The following is a 22,560-nucleotide window of genomic DNA, read 5'->3' on the forward strand; positions in this document are numbered from 1 at the left end:
TGCACACCAGGAGGAGCACTGCCACCATAGATTGTTTTCCCTGCTTCTGCTGGGACCAAAACCTAACTACTGCTCTCCCTGGAAAAGATAGACACTAGACTTCAAGCTGAAGGGACTAGAGATAAGCTGGGCACAAGCAACCCTAATTCCAAACAATAAGTTTGCATTCTACAAAAAAAATCAGATGTTCTACTTCATAGCACAGCACAGGCCTTCTGGAATCAAATTGAACAGCAGAATTATTGAATTCTTATCAGCACAAGGAGTCTTATGGCACTAAAGAAGTGACAGAAGGTGTCAAGAATTGGGACAAAACTACTGATTCAAGAGGTCATAAGACTCATAGCCCTATCAGTATATAGTATATTAAGAAATAGAGAAAGTACTACATACACAGTATGTTAATAACACATACATCAGCAAAACAAATGTAAAAAGCAAGAAAGAATATTTCCCATTATAATCTACACACTCTGAATTATAGAGTCCAACAGGAAAGAGCCAGCTGTGTTCTTGAACACAGCAACAGAATTCACAAGAGATCCTTAAGACACTGATCTGCATAAAATGAAACTTTCCAGCTCTAAGCGCTATTTGAATATTATTTGAATGTCTAACTGCACATAAATACAATTAAGCAAACAAAGTTTTAGGTCTTAGCTGAACATCAGGAAATGAGATTCCCAGTATTTCTTCAGTTAGTGTTTGAGAGAATATCTGTCTTCAGGTTATACACAGATTCTGCTATTTCATGACAACACCCATCTCAATTTATGCAACCTCTGTCATCATTAGAGGGAATATTCTACACTGTAACCAAAGCAAACATTTAGGTTGCTCCCATGTTCCCACAAGAATGTGCACCACACTTTTTCGTGAGCACTCTTCATCCCACACCCTTCCTTGTGTCAAGAAGCAGACTGTTGACCTTGCATTCATGCAGTATTAGCAAGAACTTCCCACCCATCTTTAAGTATTCCAGACTGTAGGCTGTACTACGGCTGTTGCTTGTATGTTGTTCCAGTACAGTTATTCAGGAAGGCCCCAGCTGAGCTTTCTGTTAGGTCTAGCTATCACACAGATCTGAATGCCAGCAATCCCTGGGGTATGGTACCTGTTGTGTCACCAAGTCTTCAGTTTCAGAGCCAGAAAGAGCATGATCAGCAGATGCTAGGGAAGTGTTTGAACCATGCAGCACCACTGATGAAGCAGCAGCCTTGCAAGGAGAGAAAACAGAGATAAGGCTTTGAAAATATCAAAATGTACATGTTTGGTTTCACTAAAACTCACATCCTCAGCATGTCCAAGTAAACTTCAGAATAATTCAGGGACTGAAGTGTTTTGACCAGTCTTTTAGGAATTCTTGTTTGTGGTAAGGAAACACATTTAAAAGCAAAAGTCACAACATATGCAAGCACAGTGACTGGATTTACGGTTCATTTAACCACAACTACCAAAGCTTGAGATACAGTCTTTGGTGTAAGGATCTTGAAGATGAAAACACTATATAGGAAAAAAACTAGCTGTTCTTCTGCACACCACAACTGGCTATGACCTGAATCTAAAGGAAAAATATGCAAACTATTTCAGCATGTCTTCAACATACTTCAATAAACTTCAAGCATTTATTGTCCCTTTTCAACCAAAAGAGCAGCCAGCTTTGTCAGCATTTGAGTGAGCTTAGACTTGCAAGCTACTACACTGTATGAAACAAAACTACTAGCAAGAAAAACAACTCAAGTGTAAGTCCATGCTGGTAAATAACCTCTACCTGTCTCTTCAGGGCAGTCCTAACTTCAACTTACTTGAAGGGGCTGTTGAAGAAAATCACTCTGACTTGGCAGTTTCTGCTCTTTTGAAGCTGTAAAAATAGAATGCATTAAGCAACATTTACTTTTAATTTCAAACACTACATATAGTTTTGGTGTGCAGTTCTATTTTTTAAAACATTTGGTATGTGAAGATGCAAACTGTTTTTACCATGTGGACTGCAAATATTTAAACCTAGCATCAGCAAACTACATCCAATTGAAAACTTCTGGTTTTTGATAAAATAACAGGTGCTCAATGACAAAAATATTTTTACCACAGCAAAGATATCCACTTCCCAAATTAAGAAAAAAAATCATAAACTGGGTAATTGAGTTCTACAGCCCAAGATCCACCAGTCTTTTAGTATAGTCTGTTCTTTATATTTAAGCAAGCTATCTTCACCAGGCCTACTGATCTACAGCCCAAGCAAACCCTATTAGTGCTTGCAAAATTGTACATACCATTTACACTTATAGTATCACCTACCTACAGGACTACTTGCTGGAGTGACTGAAGGAGGTTGGGATGAACCAATGGCACTTGGTGAAGCTTTATCAAAATCCAGAATGGACTCCTTTCAAAAAAAGATCACCATTGGGTAGAAAAAAATTAAACTCTAGATACAAATAAAACAATTTCACCTGACAAGCTGCTTTTAGCTAAGTAGGCCTAAATTCATTCATTCAGTGCCAACACACATTGTCAGCACTGTTTTCCTTAGCCCAGTAGGAACAGGAGCTTTGTGCTACAACAGCAGAGAAAAACATACTTGCATGAAGTTGTAAGTCCCTTGTATCTGAGTCATCAGATCCTGAAGTTTTTCCCTTCTCAATACTGGATCTTTTGGAAGAGTTGAAGTAGAGCAAAATTCTGCAGCTGGCTGATGTACAGGTTTAGGCACCTAATAAGGAGAAGTTACATTAAATCTAATACTGGAAGCAAGAAAAGCTGCCTTATGCAATATACTTCCAGAGTAACCTAGAGGTGTCAGACACTGTGGGCCAAGGAATTCTGTGCTCTTACTGATATTTCCTGAATCATGTTTTCACTTGATTAGGAGAAAAAAAAAAAAACAAAAACAGCTTCCTATTGCTACAACTAGTTAAGCCACAGATTCCATAGAATGGTTTGGAAGATAGTTTGAGGATTATCTAGTTCCAGCCTCCCTGCCATGGGCAGGAACACCTTTCACTAGATTAATTCACTTCTGTTTCTTATAGCCAAACGTAAAGTAGTAAGTTGCCTGCATCTAGAGCAAAATCAGGGACTTCATCTAAGGAAACTCACATTTCAGTTGAAGACCAGAACACACTTAAAAATCAAAGCTACCTCACTCAAAGTTTACTTCTCCCAATAGAGCCTACACAAATAAGTACAGATCTTTTATTAGGAGAGCATTTCCAGACATTCTGAAGAAGTTGCACCTAAGAGACATACTGCAAGTAAGTAACTCAGGATGAGAACAAAATGTTTCTACTAAAAAGCCGGATAATCTCAATGCACCACCTCCTGCAGAAGGTATTACATCTGAGTTTGGCATAGATACCCATGCTTCCACACAAGAACCTAGCATGGACTTTTGCAGGGATTTATTACTCCTTGATTATTTCAGCTGGTTCCTTAAGAGTTCATCCCAACTGGTTCTCACACCACTTTAAGAGAGGGAAATGTTTTGTCAGGGAAGAAGTCTAAGATAACAGAAAAATCACAATAGTGAGCTCCTTAGGCAGCAGAAGCCCTGTTATTTAAAGAGTGACAATAATATTAGACTGTCTAGATGGTCTAACACATCCTTTGAATGCAGCATGGAGAAGAGGTAGGCTCATTAGAAGTATTTTAAATCTTTTTGTGGTTCTCTAAAGTTTTACTCTTATGTTTGTGCAGCTAGAGGGAGGTAAATCTGAAGACATTTAGTTGCATTATTTCAATTCATATGAGATATGCAAGAACATGAAAGCCTTTATTTTCCTACAGGACAAACAGCTGTGTTTCTAACAGCAAGTTACAACTTCAGTATATTGTACAGCACTGCTTTTGAGTATTTGCATAAAGTCATTGGAAAATGTGGCAGAAGGGTATTTCTGCTATGATGACAATTCAACTATGATAACAATTGTCACACTAAATCCAGCACAAACTGATGAGGTGCTCTTCGTTCACTTTTAGGACAAACCTAAAAACTCTTGCACTTCCTTTCAACAGTTTTCTGAAACTAACCTCTGGCCTCTGCAGGAATTCCAATACCATGCACAGACAAGCTTATAGCACACGATTAATTCTGGAGGACTCAGCTTCTAGTATCTATGTGGCCCACATGATAGCTGCTTGATGAGCTGTCAGTAGTTTTGCTTTATTCTATAGTTAAAAGAGTGCATCTTTGTACAGCTCTATCTTAATTAGAAATACTGCTGTGCAAGCACTATCTTTACCTACCAGTTAAATACAAGTTTATATTGCTACAGTTTCCAATAATGAACAGTAACTACAGCTTTTAAGGATATAAGTGTAGGACAAAAGATACAGTTGAATTAATCTATAACTCACGGAGATGAACTTTAATTACCAGCAATCTGGATCTTTCTGTCCGTCACTTTCAGTCCTCACTTACAAAAAGTCTTAATTTTACAGCACTCACTGTCATAGTAAATCCATTATGGGTTAAACTGATTCATGCTTTTGTTACCCTCTTCCTCCTCCACTGCCATTTCTACTAAGACACAAGGACATGACCAGACTGGTCCTGTGTGTTTGAAAATGGCTAACAGAAGCTTTTCACCTTTAGGTGACCTAACTAGGTCAAGTCTGGCAGGATCTAAAGCTCTTAAGATAGTCCACTATCTACATAAATGAGACTTGTACATTAAACACACAAAAAAAAAAACGAGTTAAAAAAGTCCCAAGAGCATGGAAGCAGAAAAGACTTGTCACTTTTACTTCCAAAAATGATAAAATTCCTGCATGTTTATACAATTTGTCAGAGCTCTTCTCTCCTTCCCCAGCTCATACTCTCTGCATTCTGTTGGTAGCATTCTTTACTTCAAGAAGTATGAGAATGCAGGGTTACATATATGATATCAGGGCTTTAGGCTAGGACTGAAACACTGAGACTTTCCATTCCATAGAAGTTATTTTCTAGTTCATACAGATATTAAAATACACCAGCCAGAAGAAGCTGCAGTGAAGTTACTTCATATTGATTTGCTGCTTTGCTGGTAGCTAGGGGTCCAAAACTAAAATATTTAAGTGCAATATAAGATCATATACAGAAAGGTATCAGGAAATTAAAGTATTTCAGTTTTTATGCTTTTTATAAAAAGAGATGCTTTGAAGAAGAGCAAGTACTTAACATTCTTAAGATGTTTTCTTTCTAGCCTACACATAGATGCTGTTTCTGGTAGTCATTAAAAACTAGCAGCAGATTCTGACCTATTAGTCTGGCTCAGATCAAAGCTGTACATGCTAAGATCACTTAACATTAACCTGAACGTTGTTTGAACCACTAGAGTTGAACAGCACTGGTAAATTCAGAGTCTAATTTGTCATAAGAAATGTTTCTGAAACCGAACTTCAACGCTACTCATATATTCAACAAAATGCATCCTGACTTACATCCAGAGAACTGACTGACTAAAAGTAGAGGTGAAACATCTAGCATTTTTTCTAGGACCAGTTGAGCCACTGCAAATAAACCAATGACTACTTTGGAATTTGGCTGGTCAGAATGCCAATATATCCTGTTAAAGCTGGATTTTTTAGAGACTGAAGGTCTACTTACATGCAACACTAACATACAACATCAACCATCTCATTTACTAGTGAAACTTCATTCTATGAGACAGGACTGGAATTCCTCTTTAGGTTTGTTAGTTAAGGAGTACTAAATGAGGTGGGATGGTCATACCTAAGCTGTAAGCAGTGATTGCCATGTAGATACACAATTAAAATCCACTTTTTACTCAGAGCAGTATTCACAGCGGTATGAATTAAATGACATGCTGGATGACAGCACAAGCCAAACTGTTTTGCTTTCCCATACCAGGCCACAAATTCAGCTCTAACCAAGCTTGCTGGTTGCACAATCATTTAAATAGAACAACAGTTAAACAGGTTGCACATCAGCTCATCCTTCTGTCTTAGGCTCAGCTTCTTAGGTATTCCACCTTATAGTACATATAAGTTAAACAAACATATTTTAGTATCTCAAAATATAGTTTTTATAAAGTCCTCAGAGCTCTAACAGATTCAGCTCAGAGGGCAGAAACAGTGGCACAGGTTTATTATCTGCTGTGCCTACATCCCTGCACAAAAGCATTTGTAGATTTTCTCAAACAGATCCAGCTACAGCACTGCATTGCCTCTTTTTTACATAAGCAAGGGCACAAGAAATTGTTATCTGAGAAGCTTAACATGATTTTAATTGTTCTTTTTATGCACCTCAAGTCAAAGATGTCTCTTAAAAAACTGGTTATGGAAACTAGTTATGTTGACAATACACTGTTTTCTACTCATTCAATATACTTTTGGTATTAGGTTTTCTCAATAATACTAAGCAAAAATAAAGGCAGCTGACATTTTCTTATGGTCTAAGTCCAAGCTTGAATACTTTAAAATATGCTTTGTTTACTTAGTTCAGCAATCCCCCTTCAGTGACTTCACATTCCAGCATTTAGTTTAATTTTGTCAGTATATTGCACACCTGCACACTACTAGGGAGATTCTGAAGCAGTTTGCAAGTTTCTCCAGGTGACTGGAGATCCTCCTCTTTACTCACTGCAATGGTTTTCTCAACCACTGAAGCCATCCATCTATCCATCCCATATAAAAATAAGAGGAAGCATCTTCTCATTAGGAACCATCTTGCACTTAAGGTAATCTGACACCATAAATTCCAAGGCACCTTACAAGTGCTTGAGACTATTCCAGTACTTAGTTTCAGTTACAGGAATACTGTGCATAGCTGGGTGCACAACACCTATTTGTGCTCAGAGTTACTTAGTGAGGCAACCAGGTATTCCACCTGTACCACCACCACCAGTGGACAAAAGAGTCTACTCAGCTTGACTGTAAAGATGGCTCAAGCTGAAACACCTTAATCCCATGCTGTTACCCAGTGCTGCATTGTTACATACTTTTTTAATCTCATATTCAACCTTCGGTTTGCGGTCCCGCCTCTAGGCACAAGAACATAATTTTTCAGTTTTGCCCAAGTTTACTGACAAGATACAAGTTTAATCATTTGCCATGGGATGTACTGGTTCCTGCCTTTTGCAGGAAGACAGTCATGGTGACAACACTGTGTACAGAGAACTGCTCGATTCCCCATATTTTCTTCCTGAAGTCTACCTTTAGATTATCTTCGTGGCCTAAGGCAGACTTAGCAGAGATCAGTTATCTTTATTGACATTGACCAGTGTTGCTGCAACCCAAGCACAGGTGAGAAAGAAGGTAATGTGATCAAAGGACCACAGCCTGTTCAGGTGTAAGCCATGCACCTGAACTCTTTTACATTTCTAACACTATGCTATTGTTAGACTCCTAGGACAGCAATATAGTTTATGCATTCATCTGGAAATACATATTTAAGCCCCTGTGCAGTTGGTATTGCTTGATCTAGACATTAGATCTCTCTTGAATCAGTAGCTATTTTAATCAAAAGCCTAAAAATTACTGAAGTGTTATTTGCATGCAGCCACAAAGTATTTGATCCCTGGATGAGTCATACCTGCTTTGTACTGCTAACAGTGGCCAGAGCCAATAGCTAGTTATGAACCAAGTTAATTCTTCTGTCTTATTCATGAAGCAGTTATTCAAGGTTCAAACACAGCAATACTGTGCTGATGTAAAAAGCAAAGCAGACCATCTTGCTATTCAAATATAAACTTTAACCACCAGATTTTTTTCCCCCAAGACTGAAATGGGAGTCTATATATTGGCCTACAAAATACACCTTGGATACCTCTGCTGATAGGTGGCTTTTTTCCAATTCACCGATGTCAAAAGCTTATGACAGATAATACTACATATGCCAACTCACTTCTTTGGGTTCCATATCAAACTTCTTTGGGCCCATCTGTTCCTTTGGCCCCATACTGGCAGCTGCCCAGGACTTCAGAGGGTTCTGTAACTGCGGTGATGACACTTGCTGCTGCCTGTCAGCTTTTTCCCAAGCCTCTCGAGTCTCCTGCTTCTTTTGTTCTGGCTCCTCCCTAACATGTGCAGCCCAAGCCTTCACAGGCTCCTGCTTCTTTTGCTCTGGCTCTTCCCTAACAGGCACTTCCCATGTTTTCTTAGGGTCTGTCTTCTTTTGTTCTGGTTGCTCCCTAGTTTGGGTTACCCAAGGTTTTGGAGATTCCTGCTTTTCTTCTGGTTCTTCCTTAACTTTGGTAACCCAAGGTTTTGAGGACTCCTTTTTCTGTTCCTGCTCTTCCCTAACTTTTGTTACCCATGGCTTAGGTGATTCCTGTTTCTTCTGGTCCTGCTCTTCCCTGACCTTTGCTACCCAGGGTTTGGGAGTCTCCTGCTCCTCTTGGACACGTGCTACCCATGCCTTTGGAGCTTCTGGCTTCTTCTGTTCCTCCTCCACACGGGTCTCCCAGGGCTTTGCAGACTCACGCTTCTGTTCCTCCTCTTTAACACGAGCTTCCCAAGGCTTTGGAGAATCTGGTCTTTTTAGTTCTTGCTGTCTAACACGAGCTTCCCAAGGCTTTAAGGTCTCTTGTTTCTGCTTCTGTTCCTGCTCTTTAATATCAACAAGCATCTCCCAGGACTTTGGAGGTTCTTGTTTTCTAGCACACTCAGCTTCCCAAGATCTGGGCTCTTCTGGCTTCTTCTTGACAGAGTATTCTGCTTCAGGCAAATAACGCCTGTTGAGAAACTATATAGACCAAAGAAACTTAATGGCTCCCAAGAACACATTTTGCTACTACAGTTCAGGTCAGTTAAATTAGGTCACCCAGCTACTGAAAACTGCTGACTAAAAGCAGAGCCTAGACAGTCTAAGCACTAGTCATAGAAACTATGTGGCCATGGCTTTATCCTACAACACTGCAGCCTAGCTTTGCTTGGCATGCCACAGAGAAACAGAACAGTGCTGAACAGCACAAGTAAAACCCAGCTGAGTGCATCTACTGCTCTTATCCTCAATGCTATCTCATGTTCCTAGGCTGTGACAATATCAAGTTCAATTGTGATTTTTATAAAGGTAGCTCTCCTTCTAAGCACCTAAAAAGCTCTGGTACTATATTAGCAGACATTCTGCTAAGCATCCCAAAATATTAGACCCAGTAACCAAGTATAACCCTCATTCTTAGTGGAGTTTTGATACTAAAATGTCACTAGATTCTCAGATTAAGTACAACTGGACTTCAACTGCAGGCTGTGCTTAGAGTCAGTAAGTCTGAGAGTTCAATGATGATGTCCCAAGTTTTTCTAAGTTACCACTTTGTCATGAACAGGAAGTAAATACATGAAGTGAAGAATGTACAAGGTTCACTGGCTGAGATACTTTTTCTGACTGAACACCAGATGAGAATCAGGTAACAGTGTTACCAGTAAGTTAGAAAAACCTGTTCTAGAGTACACCCTCTAGTGGGATACCTGGGAAACGGGGATTCAGCATTTCAAGAACCAGTATTTCCACTTGGAAAAAGACACCCTTCCCCACTTTTTGAACCAGGTCTAATGACTTCTATGCTACTGACAGTCAAAGCTTAAGTGTAGGAGTCTGAAGAGCTGCTGAAACAGGCCTACACACCCCTGTGCACACAAGTCTGTCTTGGGTTTCCTACTTTCCTGACAAATCAGAGTAAGACCCCACCAATATCAAGCCTACTGCAACAAGCTCAGTTTTTACAAACAGCTTTAGCAGATGTCTATTTTCTCTATTCCACAGTACACAAAAGATCAGTGTTCCCACTCTAAAGGCAGATGCTTTGTTTTATTCAGGAAAAGGCCAGAGCATTAAAGCACTATAACTGCTTCATGTAATCCTGCTCCATTTATCCCAAAATACAACACCCAATGCCATAAATTTGGCATTAAAGAGAAATACAACCAAGTCTTTCGTGCTTCCTACATCAAGCAACACTTAAATTGCTACTCAGACTCCCTTTTTAAGTTTAAAAAGGGGCTGCAGAAGAGCATTTATAAATGCATGTCTGATAAATCACAATACTAAAGGCAAGCAATTAACAGTAGAGTATCTTACCTCCTGTGGCTGTATTTCAGATTTCATAAGCTCCATAATGGATTCTAGAAAAAAGATGTTAATGTTTCAACTGATGAAATGCAGAAGGGCAGATCAAACAGTAGCAACTCTTTAAATCTATTTAAATAGTAGTAGTAATAGTAGTACCAGTTTGCTAAACCAGATATTCTGAAAGCTCATCTTGCCATTCAACTTTTAGACAAACTTTTTTTTTCTAAATTTCACAGCTGCAGAAGTTTAGAGTTAAACAAGAAATATTTTATACCGTTCATTATTTTGTTATCCTAATATGTAACTTTCCCTACACACCAGGCAGTCCCCGCATCTTCAACTTGCTCAGAAGGCAAAAGCATTCTCTTAATATGATTTAAAGCTTTTTTCTACATTACCTAAAATAGGGCTAAAGCCCTGCAGGTTCCATTTCAGTTACTACATTGCAAGTAAGCTACAGCACAGCATTAGATTTAGCACCAAGCTATGCAAAGTCAGTGCTCAGTTCAAGCCTTTCCCAACACTGATATAAAAATCGAACCCTGTAATATTCCACCTGGTTCTTTGGCAGACTCTCCTTTTGACAGCTGTCTTGTTTTCTCAGGTTTTCTATTTACTTCTTCTTCCAATTCTTTTACTGGCACAGTGGTGCGAGGAGTTGGGATACTTTCAAAGTAGCCAGAGTCTAGAAGTTTAGACAACAGGTCCTTCATGTGTTTATCTAAAGAGTAAAAGTCCATAAAGTTACAATAGCAAAATCTGAAATTAAGGGGTATTCAGATTACAGATTAAGACTTGTTACTTCCTCCCTTTATATGAACTGCAGTTTCTCAAAGTTCACATATCTTACCATAGCAATAAAATGTTTTAGTAAAGGAAATTATTTATTAGACTGCTTAATTTAATGCAGTTGAAAATATCTTTGCAATCCCAGGGCAAGACTGCAGCTTGTGTTTAAATGCCCACAAGGTAAACACAGAACCACCTGGTCTCCCATATGCTTAGAAAGGGCTTTGTTTACCATGTATAAGCTAGTCAGCTTTGATATTAAAATCACATGAGACTGCAACAGAGGTAAACAGGCACAATGGAACTACTGTACAAGACCTTCTTGCTAGTAACAGGATGGTGTCTCAAAAATTAAGAACTGTAGAAACAAGCAGAGGAAATGCAAGGGACTGATCCCAGAATGAACTTACTCCTCTGAAGCTGGAAAAGATTCAGAGCTGACATGGTTGAACAAAAGTTTAACTGAACTCTGAGAAGCATTGTCCAGTTTGCTCCTCTGTGCAAATAAGAGACAGCAACTTAAAGTAGAGAGTAAGATCTCAGAAATAACAGTGATTCTAGAAATTGTTTCAGAGGAACTGGAAACACGGCAGCCTTGAGAACAGGAAGAACTTTCAGTGAAAGATCACTCCTACCAGTGGCAACCACACAAACAAGAATTGTAGCTAGAATTTAATATGGCTATAAAAAACTGTCTTCCAAAGCAATGAATGCTAATAAAACAACCTAACAGCTTTATCTGAGGTCTAGCTTGCACACAAAGGGATGCAAGACTGACACTAAAGGGATAGAGATACTGATAAACAATCTATTCATGTCAACAGATACAAGGCTGAGGTTACCAGCCTGTAGCAATCCAAGCTTGCAGTTCATCCAGAACTACATGGGAAGATTTAACACTAAGCTGTCAGTTCAGCTACCTGTATATGGAAGTTAAACAGGGTACACTAATGCTCTAACAGTTTCAGCATTGTTGTCAGTAACAAATGAAAGATTCCTCCCACACAGCTGCTACAAGACTGGTGTGAACACATCGAGCAAGGGCTGTTTGCAATAGAAAGACACTACAACTCAAGGGCAGTTTCCTCACAAGCAAGTTGTAAATAGGAACACAATGTGCATGTTGGCTTACAACCAGGGATTTTGGAACTGTGCCACAAGTGAAAGAAGATCTGTACAGTCCCACAGATTTTGGTATGCTTGAAAAGTAAGGACACTTCCATTACATCAAAGAAAGACTGCACTGTGCATGAGAGATCTCAGCAAGTTCCATTAATGACTGCCCTTACCTACTGTGATGTCCTGAACTGTAGGGAGACAATAGGTATGAGTCTAGAATTCCTACAAAGAAAGGAGAATCTTCAATGCTGTGGCACCTTCAGCCCAGGGCCAATGAAGATTTGTAATACATCACGGTACTCAACTAAACATTTAATGGCTGGGAACTGTTCCAAGCTTAACCCATTTGCACATAACTACACAAAAAGTTTCCCACTGTTCTGCAAGGTATTCATGCATCAGGTTTTGAATTGCTACCATCAGTATTCCTCAAAAATATGCTAGCACACTGATTGAAGAGTAATTCTTGACTGGAAAATGAAAGCACATGGCATTGATTGACCTGTACTTAACTGAACTAGGAACAGCCATTCGTCCTTGGATAATCGAGATACACACATCACTTGAAAGTGTTTAATTTGTAGCCTTCCACGTGTATTCACTGGTTTTAAGATGTTTAACAAGCACACAAATTTTAGATCTCTGGATGAGACACTCACATGTTGTTCCAACCACAGGTTTCTCACTTCCTTCTAGAAGGTCCCAGAAGTAGAGAGATGATTGCTCCATCTGGTCTTCAACACTAAAATGACAGTTTTACCAGGTAGAATCACAGCCAAGATCAAGTGCTGCACCATCACAATACCCCTCATTTTAAAACATTCACTGATGTCCAGCCTTCCAAACCAAGGCTGTATACATGGAGTGAATAGTAAGCCCTGAAATCACTGGAGGCAATTCAGCTGTCTCTGCACAGGATTTAATCTAGCAAACCGAACTTCTTTTGTTGGTCAATATAGAGATCCTAAGCACTGTCCCACAAAACCACATGGCTGAATTTCATTACAAGCCAGGATTCCCAAACAGGGCAACAACTGCCTATTTAATCAGCTGGTCACATTTATTGGATGAACTTCTACAGGTGCAACCAACAATAGCTGCCATTCTCACTAAGTAGCAGCTCTTGGGAAAATTTGCTATAGGTCCAAGATCCACCTCCTGCAGAAGATGGAATTTTCGATCCACTGCAATGAAACACAGTATCCCAAAGGAAAAGATTATTTCTGCTTGTAGAAGTAATACTATTAGAGTAAACTAGAAACAAAGTTACTTCATTGGGATGAGACACTCCTACTGTGCAGCTTTTTATCAGCAGATGTTCTTGGGAAGCAGTTAACTCTAGAGCAAAGATTTGGCAAGTCTAATGCATGACAAGTGGCTAGAATTTTGAGGCACTTAAAGAATTAGTCCATATTCAAACATGACTTATCCATAAAGTGTCTCAGTTTACCACTTAATAACTACTTATTCCATATTCAAATACAATTCTTGCTGCACTACCCTACCAGACAGGCTGTCACACTAAGCATGAGCCAGCACAGCACCAGAGCAGTGCCACATGAGCACTGATACTGACATTATCTCTGTTGACAACCTGGTAACATGCATGACATTTAGTGCAGAGGTATCAAAAACTTCAGGCAATTTTTTAAAACCACTTTGAAGCTAACAGCAAGAGCATCATCTTACATTCCTCTGGAATAAAGAAGCACATCTGAATCAATGTAAATGAAATACAGATTTTACTGCACTTTTTTCATTTCATGAGGCCTCAGACAAGCAGTGCATCCCCAGCCTCCCTGCTAAGGAGGGTATTGGACTATGTCCCCTCAGTCCCACAGGGAGATGAAGTGGCAAAGTCTGTAGCCTGCACATGGGGCTGTAATTACTGCAGCTTCCCTCTAATGCTCTGAGTGAGGTAAATCTTTACATTCCTAATCTCAGACAAAAGCAAGTGCACTGAAGAGAATTTTAATTAATGTTCCAAAACACGTTAAAGACACAGCAGTGTCAAACAGAGGACATTTACCACAACAAATGAAGCATACTAATTAGACAAAAACCCCTGAACTTACCTCAAGTTCTCATTTCTTTCTGGACACGTCAGTTTTGCAAATCTTATGAGGTAGTCTAGTTCTTTAGAAGGCAAGTATATTGCACCATTCACACCACCTTTGAAATCTTTCTGAACATGCTCTTGAGTGAAGTTCTGCAGCACATACTGGACTTGAAGTATTGTACGCAGCTTCTTCTTCTCTGCTTCAAGCTTCAATAGACTCTCTCTCCGCTGAGCCTTCTTCTGTGCTTTCAGCAGCTATTTTAATGCAGAATTCAACAATTAAACACAATTTTGTGTGTTTACAACTGTTTAGTAACAAGATTCTAAGACAAAACATTGAGTTCTAGTATTGATTATCCTACAGTGAGGAAACCAACTATTAATTTTGGTTAGGTAAGAGAAGCTCTTAATTCTTCAGATATCCCAAACCTTTTAAGCTTTTGAATAGCCCAGCTTAAAGGATACAGCAGAATCCTACAATTATTTGTTGACAGAAAACTAAAACACTTGTTTGAAAAGCAACAACATGAGTTACAGAACACATACAGAATATGCATTCAATTTTCTCATCAGGCACTAATAGAACTACCCAGCAGAAGCTATCCAAGTAACTGCAGAATTTAAAATGCCTCAATACGTGTCACAATCTATGAAAATTTTGTTTCCTACAACACACTGCAAAGGATGCAAGGATGGCTCCTAGTGTTCCAGTAGTGGCTATTGGCTGTAGAATCCATACCAGCAGAAGCAGGGCCAAGTTAAAAAGGTGTGTTAGCCTTTAAATACAGCATAAGTTCAAGAACAAACATGAACTGGTAGAATGCTGGATTACTAAAAACACATGCACAAAGATACACTGGGTCACAAGGTCCAGTCCTTCAGCAGTCTGTAGAAATAATGCCAGAGCAGTGACTAATCATGTCTAGCTTCCCCACAACTACCTTAGATCAAATCTTCTATAAGTGTAGAATTTGCTTAAGCCAAGAGACCAATTTCTCCAAAGATAAAACACTTGCTTGCATAAAAATAATGTATGGAGTGCCTTAAGTCCTGAACAAAGACCTAAATAAAGCACTAAATCAATGACTTGCCACAATTAGAGACAACTACAGCAGATTAAGTAACAAACTCCACAAGCTTTAGTTAAATTTTACTGAGGGATGTACTTCTCATTGAAGTCAAAGTGATTTAATGCCAGCACCTTCCCTCACTAGAAGCATTAAAAAATTCAGTTTGGAAGGGATCTTGGGACAGTGACTAGCCCAGCCTCCAGAAAGACTGGAGTGAATCAAGACCAGATAGCTTGGAGCTTTGTGCAGGCAAGTGTTGAAGAAATCCAAGGACAGATTTTACCACTTCCCTAGGTAGCCAACTTCTAATATTTAATCATCCACTGAGCGACCATTTCCTCCTACCTGGCTGGCAACTATTTCAAGCAATTATCACTGCTTCTCCTACCACATCTCTCAAAAAATCCCAGCTCCACTCTTTCAGTATTTGCTGTCTGAAGGATAACATTGCATCTCCTGGCAAGCCTTCACCAGGCCTAAGAAGCCCAGTTCTTCCAGGCTCTCCTCACAGGTCTCATTTTCCAGGCCCCAGCCATTCAGGGGCCCACCACTGGAGTTACGGAAGCTTCTTTAGCCTTTGCCTACCAAGTGATCAGAAACAGACAACTGGTTAACAAGTATCAAATAATCAGTTGTCCTTAATCAGCTGCCCCTTAGCCTATGCCTAAGCTTCACTGCTGCAGAGATACAGGACAGGAACTTCCTAGCAAGTGGCGTACTGGAATAGAAGGATAGCCATTAAAGTAGTAGTACAAAGTTTTGCAGTTACCTCCTGTCAATATAGAAAAAAAAATTATACTTACATCTTGGCTAAGCCCTGAAAAAGTCTTCTGAAGCTCCTTGGCAAATTCCAGGTTGTGCACAACTTCATCATATTTCTCTACTGCCTCCTACAAAGGAATAGATAAAAATATATTTTTCATGCCTAAAACTACTGATTGCAACTCTATTGCCTTGTACTTTAACTCTCATTGTGAAGTTGTCATTTAGTGTGCTTATTTTCTGAAACTGTAGCTTTTTTAAGATACTGTGTCTGTGGCTGGTACTTTAATTGCAAGTATCATTCACCCATAACTGTCTGAGATGCAATTCAAAGCCAGCTCATACCAGCAGACAGATACCCTACATGTTTGCCTATACAGGTCTTGGTAATCAGAGGTAAACACTATTTAAAATCAGAGTGAGCTGAAAGCCTGGAAGGAATACAGGAGAACTTCAGCACAGATCTTCTACCCTCATGCTTAACTGAATGCCTTTAAAGAAAATTTGTACAAACTTTAGACATACACAAGGCAAGTCGTACTTCCAGAAAAAAGTCTTTCCAATTTAGTTTCCACAAAAGAAATCATGTTCCTGTCTTCACTAATGGCTTTAACCAGTATTTTACTGGCTAGTCTTCAAAAATACTAATTGCAGTAGATTATTAATTGCATTTTGATACACCCCATTTTAATGGGTCAGTTAATTTCTCTAAGTTCCCTTGACAGCTCTGAAGATAGCAAAATGCTGTAGTCCAGACATGCTGCCCATTTCTTCACACCACAAGGCATGAAGTAACAAGTTTAATTCCAGTTGCTCACATGTGCTTTACACTCAATTTGGTTTATGCTCCTGACATGATATCACAGGTTTTTCTAGAACAGTCCCATCAATCTAATATAAAGCTCTTTCACAGCAGTGTTAGTGCTCAGTGTTTAATCAGTGCAGTGTCAAAAGCTTAATCTACTGTCCCAATAAGATTTGGGACATCTGCAAATTCCATATGTGTTCCTAAGCAACTGGAAAACAAGTTATATGTTCATTTGTTCAGTTTCATTGCTCAGTTACTTTTATTCCCTTGTTTGTGATATACTAGACACTACCTGGACTAAATGCAACTCAACACAAAGTGCAGGCTCTCACCTGGTAGTTTAGGTTTAGTTTAGGTCTTCACACAATTTACGAAGCAGTTTTGAAGTACTATTTAGCAATTCACTTAGCACTTGAGAGAATGACTTCTAAGAATCCAATGCCCACACATTTGAGGAAGACTCACAATTAACACCAACAATTTACTAGTCAGGTTACAATAACTGTGCTTTTAACAGCACAAATTGCAGAGAAAAACTCTCCACCTGAAAACATCAAGAACAGCTACCTCTGCTGCCATGACAAGCTGTACCTCAGCCCACAGGAAAGCAATAGCTTTCTTCTGACACATCTGTTATTAACATTCATTAGCAGCACATTGGAAGAACAGTACCAAGGAAAATCTGCTCAGCTTGCAAAACAGCACAATAAGCTGCTGGAAGCTCCTCATTTTTGAAACAAATATTGCCTAATATAAGGCTAGCACATACATTAGGTCTGGCAGACATGCACCGTAAGTAATTACAGCTTAATCCAAATTGCTTGCAAAACAAGTTCATAATCAGACATGCACTTCTTCCTCTGTGTGAGAAAATTAAGGCTATAGATGACATCAAGTTATATTAGAGCACCACTGTATTATAGGCAGTTTATTTCTTTAGGTGTTAAGATCTGTTAAGCTCTACTCCAGCTTCAATTTGTATATACACCACAAATTTGCATCTGAAAGTTACAAATGTAGTATTTCTGTATCTTAACCACTGAAGCAGGGGACTTCACAAGATTATTAATTAAATATTGACAGGATATGTGCTTCTACAATAGTCACCTGAACAGTCTGACTACCACTTGTCAGTTCACTATGAAGACTGCATCTAATCCTTCATTTTAGTAGCCTAAGAAAGCTCCAGAAAATGGGATGAAGATACTAAAACTTTAAAAATGAAGCCCAGCTAGGAATACGAAAATCCAGTAACCAAGTTAATGCCATTTTCCAAACACTGTCACCTAACAGCTTTTCATAGTCCAGGGCATATACCAAAGCAGTCAATACATTCAAGGCTATTCCAACTTACAGAACATTGTTCAATAGTCTCACTGTTCATGGCAGCAAACAGATTGTGAAGAACACTGATGATCTAAACACAAAAGTTTCTCACCTGATTGAAGATTGAGTTGAGATGAATTGAAAGGTCATCAACCTACTCCAAACCATCACATTTAATTTAGTTTTGCACTTGATATGGCAAGAGACCACATCAGATTTTGCAGTTAAGTACTAAGTGACAATTTACTCCAACAGGTTTACTCTACTTCTAAGAAGGTACCATTTTCCCCTCTTATCCCATTTATGTCTAACTCTTTTACAAATGATTCACAGTAAGAAAATAGAATCTGTGTTCTCAGACTGCTGCACCATGATAAAGTTAGCAATCAGTGACATTTTTCCAGCTGGTTCATTAGCAGGATCAGCACTACCACTGAAGTGTCAGTAGCCCTCATCAGACAACCACTCTTTAGCATGTGTCCACTACATTTTAAGAATTTAACTCCTAGATTAGTAGAGCAATAAGCTCTTTAGATTATGTGACACTCCTACTCAGCTCTGCTAAAGTTTTCATGTTATAGAAACTTGGTTTCAGATCTAAAATCCATTCCAGACCAAGACAAAAAAAGAACCAGCACTGTCAGTTATGTTAACAGCTACTTGTAACCAACAGCACTGTGCAGACAACAGGCAATTTCAAGTAAGAGCTGCTAATGAAGAAATTATGAGGATTAATTAGCCTCCCCAGAAATCTTGAGGGTTGGGTTCTAACACTGCACTGCCTTATTGATCAGCTGTACACAGATACCTCATTAAGAAACATAGGTGCAGGAACACTAAAGCTGAAAGTCTACAGAGCAAAGATAAACAGGGATCCTCTATTCCTTCAGGGAACACTGTGAAAGTTAAAACAGGCAATAGAGCTTATTGGCTCAACATTCAGCCTTATTACCAATAATTTGTTCATTTGGTTTTGTGAAAAATACCTTTACAAGCCTGTAGTCACTGTTTCTATATAAACATCCTCATCTCCTTCAGCAACCCATCCTTCCTGCCAGATCAGAAGGTTTTGAGGACTTCCACTCCTGCATAAAAAGCAATCTTACCAATTGATCTTGATTGAGGGCTTCCCCCTTCTTCAGACGATCTTTGTAGTCTTCTAGTTTGAGCTGCAGAAAATTCAAAGTAAACATTATACAGAAATCAATACAAAAATTAAGCAAGGGATATGACTGAAATACTGTGACATAGAATAGAAAACCTCCTACTTCCTCTTGTTTCTGAAGAAAGCAACACAGTTTTGCTATGCCTTTGATTTGGCAATTTCAGTCTGCAGTACTGTCTACTTCCTCTCCCTACCACTGATCTTTCAGTTCTTACTTGCTACTTTTGTTTCATTTAAGAACTATTAATGCATTGATCCAAGATCTTTAAGTGGCTTCAAATACATCCAGTGTCCTTGTTTAAGGTAGGCTTGTTTAGCTTTCCCAAGTCAATGTTGGAATTTAGTTACATTATCCTTGAATAATCCTGGTTATGTCTTTCATTACATCAAAAATTTATAGCCCTGTTCACTAAGAAAGTGGACAAGTGTATTCAGGGAGGAAATAAGATTTATTTCCAATATATCAAAGCAGTCTTTAAATGTTGATGTAAACAATACAAAACTAAACTATTTGGTATTGCAAACTTCTTTAGGGAAAAGAAAGGTGACTTCACTGCCATGAAGTCAAATACTATTCCATTTGTGTATCTAGAGCTCCACTGACACAGTACCTATAGGAGCATAAGACTAGGAATACTTTCTACTCATTTTAGTGAGTCAGTTTTATTTGCTGATGAGGTCATATTGTCATTCATGTGAAAATCAAAGGTACCAGAGAAATTCACAAGAAGCTTCCTTGGACAGAATCAGAACACAACACGAAGTTGTTTAATCACACAAGCATGCTTGTCTGATGTTATTCAAAATTACAGCATGATGTATGACATGAGACAGCAGTAATACTGCATCTCCTGCAGGAGGATCAAGTCCCTTAAGCACATGGCCAGATATCTGATCTACTCTCTCTCCTTGCCCTAAGACATAACTAAAAGCTTCTCAGACATTTAAAGTAGCACAACAGAGTCATGCAATTGCTTTACTTGCAATTCTGATCCAGCACTGAAAGCAACAGCACCTTTACATCTTTTATCCTACAGAAAATAAGATCTTCAACTCAAAATCAAGCACATAGTCTTCAATCACCTGCCAATCAGCTGAAAAGCCTTTGAATGCAGAAGTCTGACTAGTCACAGCTACAATGTTTTAGGTGTTTAATTATCTCAGTTATTATTCTTACTAACTCTGTTCTGTCCCCTCAGCCTCAGAAAAGCAGAGGTGAAAACGAGAGATCAAGTTTTGGAGGATTTCTGTATAAAAGTTTCCTACTCACTAACATTTGCCTGTAGTTAAAATATGTAAGTCAAATACTTATGCAAAATAAAGGGCAATACATATTTAATATAATCTGACATTTCCACTGTCAGAGGAAACACTTGTTCTAACTTCTGATTTTACAAACAATTTACATCTAAATTAATATCAGCTGCATATAATTGATCAAAGATTTCTGCAAGACTAGAACCACGTTTAAATCAGATGCAAGTTTGTTCTGAACTGATTTGGTCAAGAGAAGCATCTGCAGTTTTGATCAACATATATTTGCTCTCTATATACACAAATAGCCTTATTCCAGCTGTTAAAAATAATGGAAATAACATGAAATATTATTTAAAAGGCAATGAGCTTTACTATCGCCAGCTTAAATAGGTGTCATGGGCAAGAAAACCAAGTCACCTTCTTTTTCTCGATGTTCCTGATCTTGTGTTTGAGGCAGATGAGCCCGTTGTCGATGTAGATCTCATACGCCTGGGAAGGAGAGGCCGCCGTGCTCAGCGAGGACTGCAGGGGGCTGGCGGGAGCCGGGCTCTCCCCAGCCGGGGTCACCTGCTGCTTGGCCGCCTTCATCCTCTTCTCCTCCCCTTCCTTCGACCGGCCTGAAGGTGATGATGGACGATGGAAAGGGGCTTGGGAAAGCTGCACCATTGAAATGGATGGAGCTGCAAAGAAACTCTTTTTTTTAGCTCTCTCACACCCTGTTTCCCCTTTTCAAGTTACATCTTTTCTCATCATATCACACATTCAGAACATTTAGCCACAAAACTGAGCCTTAGGAAGGACCAACCACAATTTTTCCACGTTTCTCCCTCCCTTTCAAAATATCTGTAGCAAGAATTTCAAAGCAAGGCAAACTTTGTATTGTTCACAGCCTCCCCACCCATCCAGACACCAAAAATCCTTTACATAGGCAGAATTAGACAGCAGAGGGGATGATTCCAGAAACTCAATATAGTGACCATATAAAACTAGGCAGGTTTCCTGCACACATCACCCACAGGGGAAAAAACTGCAAGCAAGCAATTGCAAATCACACCACTAGCCTGGCATCCAGGCTGCAGCCTGAATGAAAATTTAGAAGGGCCATGCCTGAAGGTATAGCCCCTCTTCTTCTCAATCCCCTTAAATCGGTTTTACCCTTTCATGACCTCCGCAGCAATCCAAGTGAGAACTTAAAAATAACTCAATAAAAATAAAATAAAAAAAACCTCAAAAAAACAACAACAACAAAAAAAAAAACAAAAAAACAAACAAACAAACAAAAAAAAACCAAAAAAAAAAACCACAACCACACACAAAAGAAAAAACCAAAAGAAAAACGTTTGCTAAAGCAAACAGCCAGCTTAGTTACAACAGCATCATTCTTCGTGAGGAATTGGTCCCTGCCTACACGCATCCAAAAAACGTGCCTGTGCCACGGCAAGACACCGGCTTCCATTGGAGGGGCTGTAACCTTGAGCAGAGAGTTTCTGCAAGAGATGCTCGGCCATCCTCATCTTCAACTACTTACGGACACCTGCTCCTGGAAAGCAATGACACCACAATTCTGCCTGCCCGCCGCCGGGGAGGCCGCACCACATCACCCCAGCGGGCAACCAGGGCAAAACCTGCCTTTCCCCGGGACAGCCTCCGCCGCCGGCGGAGCCGGGGCGAACCCTCCATCGCGTCCTTGCCAGCCATGGGCAGGGAGCTCCTCCCGGGGGCAGAAGGGCACGGCCGCCACGGCTCCCCGAGCGGGGCGGTGGTGGGGGAGCGGGGAAGGGAGGAGCAGCGGCTCCTTCCTGCCGGGGATTCACCTCCTCCACCTCCCGCGGCCGCCGCGCTGCGGGGCCCATGGTCTGCCGGCCCCGCACCGCCTCGCTCGCTCGCGCCTCCCCGCTCACCTCGGTGCCCGCACACGCTCAGGCCCGCCCCGCCGCCCGCCCCTCGCCTCATATAGCGGCGGGGCGGGGCGGCTCCGCGCCGGTCACCGCCCGCCTCCCAATGGCCGGCGCCGCCTCACCTGCCCGCCCGCCCTGCGCCGGGCCTGGAGGGCGGGGCCGCGGGGCGGCTCCCCTGAAGGTCGGGGCGTCCGCCCGGCAGCTCTGTGGGATGCTCTGGGCTCCCCAGGGAGCGGGACGGCAAGCTCTCGGGTGGGATCTGGTGCTTCTGCAGGGACCTGAGCGACGGCCCTGGCGG

The 22,560-nt window shown here is 40.2% G+C and overlaps 1 protein-coding gene across 5 annotated transcripts in view; it reads right to left on the bottom strand.

The window, feature by feature from the left end:
- Positions 1 to 22,270, bottom strand: part of CAPRIN2 (caprin family member 2) — a 33,028-nt gene extending 10,758 nt beyond the window's left edge. For 4 of the 5 annotated variants that reach the window (XR_008431140.1, XM_053943768.1, XM_053943767.1 and 1 more), the window contains exons 1-13: positions 22,266 to 22,270; positions 20,782 to 21,044; positions 19,049 to 19,111; positions 15,850 to 15,936; positions 13,993 to 14,231; positions 12,577 to 12,659; positions 10,566 to 10,730; positions 10,019 to 10,062; positions 7,847 to 8,686; positions 2,582 to 2,713; positions 2,299 to 2,386; positions 1,806 to 1,861; positions 1,115 to 1,216 (exon numbers count right to left, since the gene is read on the bottom strand). Coding sequence is in view for 4 of the 5 variants with exons in the window: in XM_053943768.1 (XP_053799743.1) it covers positions 1,115 to 1,216; positions 1,806 to 1,861; positions 2,299 to 2,386; positions 2,582 to 2,713; positions 7,847 to 8,686; positions 10,019 to 10,062; positions 10,566 to 10,730; positions 12,577 to 12,659; positions 13,993 to 14,231; positions 15,850 to 15,936; positions 19,049 to 19,111; positions 20,782 to 21,030 (2,148 nt within the window). In the remaining variant the exon portion in view is untranslated. The remainder of the gene's footprint in view (positions 1 to 1,114; positions 1,217 to 1,805; positions 1,862 to 2,298; positions 2,387 to 2,581; positions 2,714 to 7,846; positions 8,687 to 10,018; positions 10,063 to 10,565; positions 10,731 to 12,576; positions 12,660 to 13,992; positions 14,232 to 15,849; positions 15,937 to 19,048; positions 19,112 to 20,781; positions 21,045 to 22,265) is intronic. The other variant, XM_053943769.1, reaches the window with a different exon arrangement.
- Positions 22,271 to 22,560: the final 290 nt, after the last annotated feature.

The sequence above is a fragment of the Vidua chalybeata genome, chromosome 5, assembly GCF_026979565.1.
Source record: "Vidua chalybeata isolate OUT-0048 chromosome 5, bVidCha1 merged haplotype, whole genome shotgun sequence".
NCBI classification, from domain to species: Eukaryota; Metazoa; Chordata; class Aves; order Passeriformes; family Viduidae; genus Vidua; species Vidua chalybeata.